At 43.4% G+C, this 12,552-nt stretch overlaps 1 protein-coding gene across 2 annotated transcripts in view; it reads left to right on the top strand.

Annotated features, from left to right (window-relative positions):
- The window catches only part of FSHR (follicle stimulating hormone receptor), a 239,644-nt gene that overhangs the window by 210,503 nt on the left and 16,589 nt on the right, over positions 1-12,552 (top strand). For both annotated transcript variants that reach the window (XM_073628528.1, XM_073628527.1), the window contains exons 7-8: positions 4,019-4,087; positions 4,166-4,240. In XM_073628528.1, coding sequence (XP_073484629.1) covers positions 4,019-4,087; positions 4,166-4,240 — 144 coding nt within the window. The remainder of the gene's footprint in view (positions 1-4,018; positions 4,088-4,165; positions 4,241-12,552) is intronic.

Here is a 12,552-nt window from a genome sequence, read left to right as displayed (position 1 = left end):
TTTATACATGCAATTATTGCTGCAGCAGATTCTAGACATGGTACAGATCTGCCACTTTACAGGTAGACTAAGGGGACCCCCCTGGCACTATATTGGAAGGATTTTTTTATTTGTATGCTTTCACTTTAAAAATCAAAAAATCACTGCTCATTTAAAAATGATGTTTTTTACAAACTTTTTTTTAATGATACATGTCCTCCAGGGCAGGACCCGGACCCCTAAAACCATTGTATGCCCAATTACTTGCATATCCACTTCAATACCAGGCACTTAGGCACCTTCCCACCCAAGCCAATTTTCAGCTTTCAGCGCTGTTGCAATTTGAATGACAATTGCACGGTCATACAACACTGTACCCAAACAAATTTTTTTATCATTTTGTTCCCACAAATAGAGCTTTCTTTTGGTGGTATTTGATCACCTCTGCGTTTTTTATTTTTTGCGCAACACATAAAAAAAGTTTCTCTTTGTTTCTGTTAAAAATTTTTGTAAATAAGTATGTTTTCTTCTTCAATGATGGGCACTGATATGGCTGCACTGACGGGCACTGATAAAGCGGCACTGATGGGCACCGATGAGGTGGCACCAATGAGGTGGCACTGATGAGGTGGCACTGACAGGCACTGATGATGGGCACTGATAGGCGGCACTGATGGACACTGATAGGTGGCACTGATGGGCATGGATAGGTGGCACTGGTATGCGGCACTAATGGGCACTCATAGGCGGCACTGATGGGCACTCATAGGCGGCACTGATGGGCACTTATGAGTGGCACTGATGGGTACTTATGGGTAGCACTGATAGGTGGCACAGATGGGCACTGATAGGTGGGCATGGATTGGCACTGATAGGTGGCACAGATGGACACTGATGGGTGGCACTGTTGACACTGATTGGTGGCACTGATGACATTGATGGGTGGCATTGCTGGGCATCACTGATTTATAATGGTGCCAGTCAGTGCCCATTTGTGGGCACTGATTGGCACAGATTGGGCACAGACTGGGCACATTGGGCACATGTGGATGGCCATGGGGTACATACCTGGCCATCCACATGTTGCCTGCTTCCCTGGTGGTCCTGGTGGCTTCCCTGGTGACCTAGTGTGGGCATCCGAGGGGGAGCTGCGCTGATAAACAATCAGCGCAGACCCCCCCTGTCAGGAGAGGCGCCGATCGGCTCTCCTCTACTCGCGTCTGTCAGACGCGAGTGAGGAAAAGACGATCAATGGCTTTTCCTATTGACATCGTGATCAGCCCTGATTGGACACGGCTGATGACGTGGTAAAGACTGACACACTGCACCACCGATCGCCGCGATGCACGCCCCCACGGGCGCGCGGCGGCTGTTATCCTGAAGGACGTCATATGACACCCATTCAGTATAACTGAACCACTGCCCCGGCCGTCAATCTGCTATAGGCCGGATGGGAAGTGGATATAAGCCTTCAAAATGGGCACTTTTGATTTTTGGCCCTTAGGGTCCTATTGACTTTAACGGGGTTCGTTATTCGGGTCCGAACTTTCGCAGTGTTTGGAAGTTCTGGTGCAAACCGAACAGGGGTCTGTTGGGCCCATCCCTAATGTCTACATTTTGGGAATTTTCTTTTACCAAAGACAAGTAGCAGAATACATTTTGCCCTAGACTTATGAAGAAATTATTATTTTTTTTTTTTAATTGTAGGTTTTATAGCAGAAAGTTAAAAATATTGTTTTTTTCCCCCCATCGGCTGGTCTTTTATAGCTTATATAATAAAAAATAAATTACCCAGTGGTGATAAAATACCACCAAAAGAAAGCTCTACAGTATTTGTGTAATTTTTAAAAAAATGTTTTATTCTTTATTTATTTATATAAATTTCATTCACGTACAGCGTCACATGACTGCGCAATTGTCAGTTAAAGTAGCGCAGTGCTGAATAGCAAAAAATGGCCTGGTCACAAAGGGGGGTAAAATCTTCCAGAGCTGAATTGGTTATAGTGCCACTAGTTAAAAAAAAATATTCTTAACTAAAAAAAAAAAAAAAATCCCTTCTATTGCTCTTAGCCTTCTGCAAAATTCCAAATTCCTTTTTGTCTGTCTGCTCTGACCTGAATCCTTGTTAGATGTGGCTGTGTTTGTTCTCCATAGTCCCACTTTATGTAGGAATGTAGCCGTCCTCTCTTGCTCCCTACTGAGATGGACTATGGGATTTGTAGTGAACATAGAGCAGTACACATGACCACAACTAACATGCACTGCTTGTTCCAAACAAACATAAGTGATGGGGAAAGAGAGAGGTTTGGAAGCTCACGGTGGATATCACAAGTAGACAGAAAGACACAATAAGAAACAATTTTATAAAAGAAGATTAAAGGGCCATTAAGTAGTGGATGTGTGTGGATTATTTTTGGACAATAAAGGTATTGTTTAGTGTCACTTTAACCTCTTCACGCCCGCGCTATAGCCAAAAGACGGCTACAGCACGGGCTAAAATTGCCAGGAGGGCGTCCATGTACGTAGGGTTGCCACCTTTTCTTCAAGCCAAACCCGAACACTTAAGCCGTGCACGGCAAAATTTTATTTTTAAGGGGGAACGCTGTGGACTCTGGTGTAAAGGGGAACTCTGATGTAAGGGGGTTTCTGCTCACCAAACCTCCCACTTACATCAGAGTCCGCAGGGTACCCCTTACATCTGAGTCCCCCTTACCTTAGTGTACCCACTCGCTTGGAGGCAGGAGATAGAAGGAGGGAGACATCAGGCACAGACATTGGATGGTGAGCTCACTCACCCGAGGATGGAGGCTAAGGCACCGACACCTTTCATCAATGATGTATCTGCCGGTTGCTGAGCTTCAAACTTCCAGCCCACACATCCTATTCTTGAGGCACAGAATGCCAAGGAATGGAGTGAAGGTGGGCAGACAGAGGGGTGGGGGCAAGAGGAGGAGGAGCAGATCAAGCCCTTTCTCCTCTACTGTCCGTGTATGGGGCCCATGGTTGACTTGGAGAGCCACAGTCCTTTCCTAATGTTGTGTCTGGGTTTCAGCTGGTCTGAAACCCGGACACACGATTCAAAACAGGTGGCAACCCTACATGTACGTCATGCGAGGCTCGCGCTGCCGGCGCGCCCCCTGCGGGGCGCAGGTGGCGCGCTCTGTGATCACTGAGTCCATGGGTCCCGATCCTGGCCCTTTACCACGTAATCAGCTGTCAGCCAATGACAGCTGATCACATGATGTAAACAGAAGCTGGTAATCGGCTTTAATTTTCACCCCACGCTGACAGCGCGAGGAGAAACAAATAAGATAATTTCCGGCTTGTTTAACCGGGACAAAGTTCCTACACCATGACAGTAGCCCATCAGTGCCACAAATCAATGCCCACCAGTGCCACCTACCAGTGCCCATTAGTACTGTTAAGTAGTGCCCACCGGTGCCACCTACCACTGCCCACCAGTACCATCTATCAGTGCCCACCAGTGCCACCTATCAGTGCCCATCAGTGCTTCCAATCAGTGCCCATCAGTGCCTCATCATCAGTTCCACCTATCAGTGCTGCATATCAGTGTTACCTACCAGTGCCTATCAGTGCCCATCAGTATCATCTCTCAGTGCCCTTCAGTGCCATCAGTGCAGCCTCATCAGCACACATCAATGAAGGAGAAAAGTTACCTGTTTACAAACTATGAAAAATATGTGTTTGTTTTTTTCAAAATTGTCGGTCTTTTTTTGTTTGTTTAGCAAACAAAAAAAAAAATTAAATACCACTAAAAGAAATCTCTATTTGTGTAAAAAAAAAATGATAAAAATGTCCAGTGTTGTATGACCGCGCAATTGTCATTCAGAGAGTGACAGCGCTGAATGCTGAAAATGGGCCTGGGCAGGAAGGGGGGGTCTATGTGCCCAGTAAGCAAGTGGTTAAGAGAACACAAATTTTCTCCACTATTTTCCTTGCTCTGAGCTCATATGTTCTCTACCAGTAACATCAATATTTCAATTCCAATGAATCTTATTTCCTTTTTTTTTTTTTCTAGATGGCTTGTGCAGAATGATATAGAAGAAATAGAGAACCATGCTTTCAATGGAACAAATGTACATGAATTGTGAGTTCCTGAACTCATATGATCTCCGTTGTGTTTTCATTGTATAATATTCATTTCTTGGAATTTTGTATCTAATAGACTCCTCAGTGGCAATCAGAAGCTAACAACGTTACCCGATCTTGTTTTCCATGGAGCCAGTGGACCAGAAGTGCTGTAAGTTATAACTTTCCCTGATGAGATTTAAATTAAACTTGTGAAATCTTTTGTTTTATCTGCAGCTAAGATCTATGAGAGAGAACAAATCAATATCTGAGTTACAGAAGTTTAGCTTGCAATTGTAAGACACCCATTTACTAACATAATTCACTCCAGATTACTGAACTGCATCAGGACGCTGGCAATGTATACACAGCATTTATTTGGGCAACGGGGGAGGGGGGGGGTGTTAAAGGTTCAGTCCACTCCAAAACTAACGTTGTATGTGCTGTTTGCAGACACTGGGGAGTTAAAAGACAAACTAATACTTACTTTTGGATTCATTTTTAGGTATACATTTTTAAACTGATGCAAAGAGGTTGATTTACTAAAGGCAAAAGGACTGTGCACTTTGCAAAGTTCAGTTGCTCCAGAGCTTAGTAAAAGAGGTAAAGCTTCATATTGCTAAGAATACCCAATCACATGCAAGGAAAATAAAAACATATACAAGGAAAATCATTTACTAAGCTCTGGTGCAACTGCACTTTGCAAAGTGCAGTCCTTTTGCCTTTAGTAAATCAACCCCAATGCATCTCTTATCTACTATACCTATACCATAGGTGTGCGCAGCCCATTGCATTAGGGTGTGCACCCCAAAGCTCAAACACACGTGCCTTTCTCTGCAGTTTCAGCTGCATGGGACAGTGAACGAATCGAAAGCGCTCTGTGATGAGCGGCTTCCTGTTCATTCACAAACTGAAGCATACTAAACAATTTACTGTGCTTTGGTTATGAATGGACACAGTGAGGGAGTGTGTTCACGGTGTTCATTTAGAAAAGGAAGGGGTCAGTAAATTACATATCTACTAGCCCCTTCCTCCGCTCTCCAACCTAAAGCATACCCCACAGTAGCCGGGGGGAGACGAGGAAAGCCAGCAGCACTGCAGTGCGGGGGGAAGCCTGGGTAGTAGGGGAAATTGGCACTGCACATAGGGGTTGATTTACTAAAGCTGGAGAGTACAAAATCTGGTGCAGCTCTGCATAGAAACCAATCAGCTTCCAGGTTTTTTTGCTAAAGCTTAACTAAACAAGCCAGAGTTAGTAGCTTATTGGCTACCATGCACAGCTGCACCAGATTTTGCACTATCTGGTTTTAGTAAATCAACCGCATAGTGATTAGGGTGTGCCCAGGCACACCTGGCACACCCCCTGCGCACGCCTATGACCTCTACAATCTTTCACATGCACCTATGATAAAGGATTCGTAGAGCATTATGGATTGCTCACTGGACTGCTTCCTTTCAAACAACCTGCCTCTAATTGAAACTTTATGGAGCATCTAAAGAGGGGGGGAGGAGTCACTGCTCTGAATGATTTAGGCTGCTTTCACACTTCTTCGTCGCAAAAATGTGGTTAAAACGTTTATGCGTTTTTGCCGCGTTTCCGGTGCATTTTGCACTTGTGAAAAAAGGACATATCACTAAATAAATGCACCAAAAGCACATTTGTGATGCATCTTTACCGTGTTTTTGATTCATTTTCTACTCATTTCGATGGAGAGGTGTGTTTTTGCTGCACCAAACTTGGAGCTTGCAGGACTTTTAACACCTTCAATCAGTCATTTGGCTGGCAAAAGACCAGAGCACTTTTTGCGATTCGGCACTGTGTCGCTTTAACTGACAATTGCGCGGTCGTGCGATGTTGTACCCAAACAAGAAAAAGTAGAGCTTTCTTTTGGTGGTATTTGATCACCTCTCCAGTTTTTATTTTTTATGCTATAAGCAAAAAAAGAGCGACAATTTTGAAAAAAAACGCAATATTTTTAACTTTTTGCTATAATAAATAACCCCCCAAAAATATATAAAAAACAAATTTTTTCCTCAGTTTAGGCTGATATGTATTCTTCTACATATTTTTGGTTAAAAAAAACGCAATAAGCGTATATTGAGTGGTTTGCGCAAAAGTTATAGCATCTACAAAATAGGGGATAGATTTTAGGCATTTTTATTTTATTAATTTTTTTTACTAGTAATGGCGGTGATCAGCGATTTTTATTGGGACTGCGATATTGTGGCAGACAAATCGGACACTTCTGACACTTTTTTTGGACCATTGACATGTATATAGCGATCAGAGCTATAAATAGCCACTGATTGCTGTATAAATGTCACTGGCAGGGAAGGCATTAACACTAGGGGGCGCTCAAGGGGTTAAGTGTGTGTTCCCTAGATGTGTTCTAACTGTATGGGGATAGGACTGACTGGGAGAGAAGACAGATCGTTGTTCCTACTTAGTAGGAATACATGATCTGTTTTTTCTCCCCTGACAGGACAGGGATTTATGTGTTTACACACACAAATCCCCGATCCTGCTCTCGTGCCCGCAATCACGGGTGGCCGGCGGGGATCGCGCCCGTCGTCCACGCGTATTGGGTCCCCCGCCATGCAGCTGCCATATATATACAGGAGCCGGATGGGCTTAACCGCTTGCTGACCGTATAACTTATATATGGCGACAAAGCAGCTCTGCTGGATCACGTACCTAAGCTGATCATTAGGCAGAGAGCCAGAACGGCAATCACCCTTCTGCCAGCAAAGAAGGCATGGATACTGTGTCTCTGCAAAGCAGGAACATGGATCAATGCTTTCCCCTATTAAAAGCACCTCCCACACAGTACACAAGCACTGGCTAGGCACACAGTTAACCCTTTGATTGCCCCTGATGTTAACCTCTTCCTAGCCAGTGTCATTAGTACAGTGGCATTTCATATTTTTTAGCACTGATCACTGTGTTAGTATCAATAGTCCCCCAAAAGTGTCAGTTAGTGTCTGATTTATCGCAGTCCCACTATAAGGCGATGATTGCCCCCATTACTAGTAAAAAAAAAAAAAATCCATAAATCTATCCCATAGTTTTTAGACACTATAACTTTTGTGAAAACCAATCAATATACGCTTATTGGGATTTTTTTTTTACCAAAAATATGTAGCAAAATACATATTGGCCTAAATTGATAAAAAAAAAATAGATTTTTTACATTTTTTTATTGGGTATATTTTATAGCAGAGAGTAAAATATATATATATTTTTTTTTAACTGTTGGTATTTTTTTGTTAATAGCGCAAAAAATAAAAACCGCAGAGGTGATCAAATACCACCAATAGAAAGCTCTATGTGTGGTAAAATAGAACATACATTTTATTTGGGTACAGCATTGCATGACCGCGCAATTGTCAGTTGAAGTCTCGCAGTGCTGTATTGCAAAAAATGGCCTGGTCCTGAAGGGGGGTAAATCTTCTGGAGGTCAAGTGGTTAAGAAAGAAAATATAAAATTTTGTACGTATATTAAAGAGAAACTAAACCCATCAATTTATCTATTTTTCAAAACTGATACATTCAAGACATGTCATGAATGATAACTGTTATGCCCCGTACACACCGACGGAAAATGTGCCATCGGAGCGTGTTGTCGGAAATTCCGACCGTGTGTAGGCTCCATCGGACTTTTTTCATCGGATTTTCTGACACACAAAGTTTGAGAGCTGGCTATAAAATTTTCCGACAACAAAATCCGTTGTCGAAAATTTTGATCGTGTGTACACAAATCCGACGCACAAAGTGCCACGCATGCTCAGAATAAATAAAGAGATGAAAGCTATTGGCTACTGCCCTGTTTATAGTCCCAACGTACGTGTTTTACGTCACCGCGTTCAGAATGATAGGATTTTCCGACAACTTTGTGTGACCGTGTGTATGCAAGACAAGTTTGAGCCAACATTCGTCGGAAAAAATCCATGGATTTTGTTGTCGGAATGTCCGATTGTGTGTACAGGGCATTACAGTTGATTGTGTTCTCAGCCCAACTGTCAAGCCATCAAATGACTGGTGTCGTAAGTAATCACATGTGTAGCATTATGGCAAATGCAGATCAAAGACAGGCTAAAATGGCAGCCTCCTTGGCTTTTAAGGATAGGAGTGTTTAGTTCTGTTTTAACCACTTGCTTACTGGGCACCTAAACCCCCCTAATGCCCAGACCAATTTTCAGCTTTTAGCGCTGTCACTCTTTGAATGACAATTGCGCGGTCATACAACACTGTACCCAAATTAAATTTTTATCATTTTTTTTTTCCACAAATAGAGCTTTTTTTTTTATGATTTGATCACCTCTGGGCATTGATAAGGCGACACTGATGGGCACTGATAAGGCAGGACTAATAGGCCACACTTGTGGGCACTAATAGGCAGCACTGGTGGGCACTGAGAGGTGGCACTGATGGGCAGCACTGAAGGGCATTGATAGGTGGCACTGAAGGGCACTAATAGGTGGCACTGATAGGTGGCACTGGTAGCTGGCACTGATGGGCACTAATGGGTGGCAGTGATGGGCACTAATGGGTGGCAGTGATGGGCACTGGTAGGTGACACTGATAGGCAGCACTGCTAGTTGGCACTGATGAGGCACTGATTGGCACCACTGGTGGGCATTGATAGGTGGCACTCGTGGGCATTGATAGGTGGAACTGATTGCTGGCACTTATGTACTGGTGGGCACTGATTCATGGCACTGTGGGCACTAATTTGTGGCACTGGCAGATGGCACTGGCAGGCGGTACTGGTGGGCACATATGAGGTGGCTTCACTTCTTCCTCTTCAGGACCGATGTCCCTTGAACAGAAGCCGTGATCAGCTTTTCTTTCTCCTCACGCTGACAGCATGAGAAGAAAAAAAAAAGGATTACCGATCTTCTGTTTACGTCACGTGATCAGCTGTCATTGGCTGACAGCTGATCACGTGATAAGGGGCCGGGATGGACCCCTTACGTCGATCACCCAAATCTCATTAACTCGGGTGATCACAGTACGCGACGCGCGGGCCCTTCAGGGGGGCGTGGCCAGCTTGCAAAGGGGAGGACATCTATTGACGGCCTCCCGGCAAAGCAGATCCACGCTGTAGCCGTCATTCGGCTATAGCGTGGATCTGAAAGGGTTGATTATATGGTTGGCAAACTAGTTAAAGCAGAACTATACCCATCGATCAGTTTCAACAAACAGTTACATTCCATTAAGTGTCCCGGGAATGTAACTGTCACATTTGCATGTGCTCTGTACCAAACTGTCAAACCATCAAATGGCTGGTGTTATAAATTATCACATGTGCAGCACTGCGGCAGTTGCAGATCAAACAGAGGCCAAGATGTCAGCTTCCTTGGCTGAAAATGATATAAGGGTTTAGTTCTGCTTTAAAGAGATTGTAGTCAAAGATTAAACATAACTTGGAATTCAAGTTTGAATTTTTTTAAAACATTCCTAAAATGTGTGCATTATTGTCCTTTTTAGTTTTCTGTTATTATTTGCCAGCCAAATCCTTTTTTTTCTCCTGACCACCCAGTTAAAAAAAAAAAGTCACAAACTTTTTGTATTTTTTTGAGTTATGTAAAGTTTCTAACGCATATGGTTTGCCTTTGAACTGTGTAAAGTGTTTAATAGCAAAACAGGAGAAAAATGAAGCAGAACCAGGTTTCGAAAAAATGGAATGGTTCAGTAATTTCCATAGGAACATGTTGAAATTGCTTTATTCAGAACAAATGTTACCTCTGTGGGCTGCTATGGGTTTTCTTTACTTTAGTAGATTTTATTGTATTTTTTAATTAACAATTTGCTTTATATTTTAATTTGCTTTAGCATGCTAGGTGATACATTCCTCTTTTTGGAAGAATTTCATTAAAATTAATAAAAGACACACAAAGTGAACATTTAAGTGACTCTTGAGGCAATCCACTCCATAGACTAGAGAATATACATCTGGGGGATGAAAAAAAAAATAATGTATCACTTAACCATATACTATAGCTTCTTTGTATTATAATATGTGGTAATGTGGAAATTTATAATGACACACTTCACTGAGAGTAAAAATATCACCTTCTGATTTTTATCAATTTGGACTTAAATTAGAGTCCAATTGAAGTCTCATACTTTTTTGTCTTTTTTAAAATCTTTTTATACTCCTATACCCCCACGTGTTATAATTAGTGGCTACTTTTGCACGGAAGTGTCCCAAAGAGGCTCTGTCACTTTGCCAGTTGAGGAGAAAAGTGACAGGTTCCCTTCCCCCTCTGCCATTATCTGTTCATACTTCAGCCATGCTTTCCCCATGCTTTGTGCCTATGGTATTGGAGCTTACACAGGGTTAATCTCTTGCTATTCCTATGATAATGTTTGAGCTTGGTGATTGGCTACTAAGGTTCTAGCACTGCATCCTCATAGAAGGTCACATGCTCCTACATATCTGGAAGGACTGGGTATTTGCTCCAACAGAACAGTGAAGTGGCTGAGAAATATAATAAATGTGTCACGTACCTGTGTGAGGAGCTTGAGAGGACAAAGGTGGCCTCTTGCATAATTCCTATCTGAGCACCCCTGAAAGTTGTGATAGGGACTGCAGGGGCAATGGGAGGGCTCAGGTGCCAAGAAGCTGGAACTGAAGACTGAAAATGGGAGTTCTGGTAACAAGCAAGCAGAAGCATCCAGAATACACCAAATCCAGTAGAGCTCATAGCCGGTTAAGCAGAAGCACAGTGGTGAGGGCACCCAGAATACACCAAGTCCAGTAGAGAACAGAGCCAGTTAAGCAGAAGCACAGTGGTGAAGGCACCAAGAATATACCAAGTCCAGAAGAGATCAGAGCCGGTTAAGCAGAAGCACAGTGGTGAGGGCACCCAGAATATACCAAGTCCAGTAGAGAACAGAGCCAGTTAAGCAGAAGCACAGTAGTGAAGGCACCAAGAATGTACCAAGTCCAGAAGAGATCAGAGCCGGTTAGCTGAAGACTGAAAATGAGAGTTCTGGTATCAAGTAAGCAGAAGCATCCAGAATACACCAAGTCCAGTAGAGCTCATATCCGGTTAAGCAGAAGCACAGTGGTGAGGGCACCCAGAATATACCAAGTCCAGAAGAGATCAGAGCCGGTTAAACAGAAGCACAGTGGTGAGAGCACCCAGAATATACCAAGTACAGTAGAGATCAAAGCTGGGTTGCAGGCTGAGCTCAGTAACAGTTGGGCAGGAAGGCACCAAATCGTATGCAGGATCAAGGTCAGGGGCAAGGGTGGCATTGTGTAGGCAGTGAGGTACAGAATCAATAGGAAATCTTGATCAAGTGTCCAGACCGAGGTTGATAACAAAGTTAGGCAGCAAATTTAGACAGGCAAGGTTTATCCAGAAGCAGGTTAGAGTCAGACTAAAACCAGGTCAATAACAGTGTCAATCAGGTTCAGGATCTGGGATAACAGGAACTCAAGCTGAGATACCATTCAACAATGATATCATACAGGGCCCATATGTCCATGTGCATGCTGTTGGGCCTGCGTTCCTATGTGCAGACTCACGCGCATTGTTGCTCATTTAGTTGGGCTTCCATGCTGAAAACATGTGCGCATTAATGGCCGGCATGCCCTTTTACATTATGTTCCTGAAAAAATGTGAGTATCAGTGGGTAAAAGAGTCTACTTACAAGAGAACCTGAATGGACAAAGTGACTAAAGCTGCCCACACACTGTTAGATTTTTAGGCTGCAGGCTGAACAAAGGAAAAAACAAAAAAACATGGATAGATGAAACTTACTGCTGACCTACAGATGAATTTTGCAGCAAAGCTCACTTGCAGGGGGCCCTGAAGATAGATGCAATGCGCTGTCCATTTTGGTGTCAGAGACCTGAAGACAAGATCAGCATAGAAAGATCCGCCAATCGTTGTCCAACCAGCCTGGAGCGCTGTTTCTCACCAGCAGAAATTGTGGTGTGTCACTGGAACTCAGACTTCAAAAGCCTAACCTGGCTCTAGCCTATGCTGGTTATTGACCCCTGAGCTAAAACAGCTTTAGCCCACTATCAGCTGATTCTGGGTCACAGGAGTGAAGAACTAAGTGCACTCCTGTGACCCACAGGAGAAGTATGGCCAAAAGAGCTTTGGCCATATGTATCCTTTAAACTATTTTAACATAGGAATACTTGCGAATACTCAAAATACAGCAGCAGCTGCATCTATGTGTAAGGTCACGTGGCTCAGTTCCCCTTTCTGTCTTTCTCACACCACTTCCTTCCTCTGAGGGTTTCTGAACCCAGCTAGCAGGGATGGGAAGTACCTCTCTATAAAAAAACTTACTCTATAGTAAATAACAAACAACAGCTATTTACAAATACGCACAGTAGAGGCATAGGTGTGCGCACAGGGTGTGCCAGATGTGCCTGGGTACACCCTAATCAGCATGTGTGGCGCAGATTCCCCCTGTTTAGACTCCTGATATTTCCACAGGGCTCCTAAAAAAAATTG

This window comes from Aquarana catesbeiana, linkage group LG04 (genome assembly GCF_042186555.1).
Source record: "Aquarana catesbeiana isolate 2022-GZ linkage group LG04, ASM4218655v1, whole genome shotgun sequence".
NCBI lineage: Eukaryota > Metazoa > Chordata > Amphibia > Anura > Ranidae > Aquarana > Aquarana catesbeiana.
The sequence above is the reverse complement of the archived record's forward strand: the minus strand, read 5'-3'. Positions and strand labels throughout refer to the sequence as shown.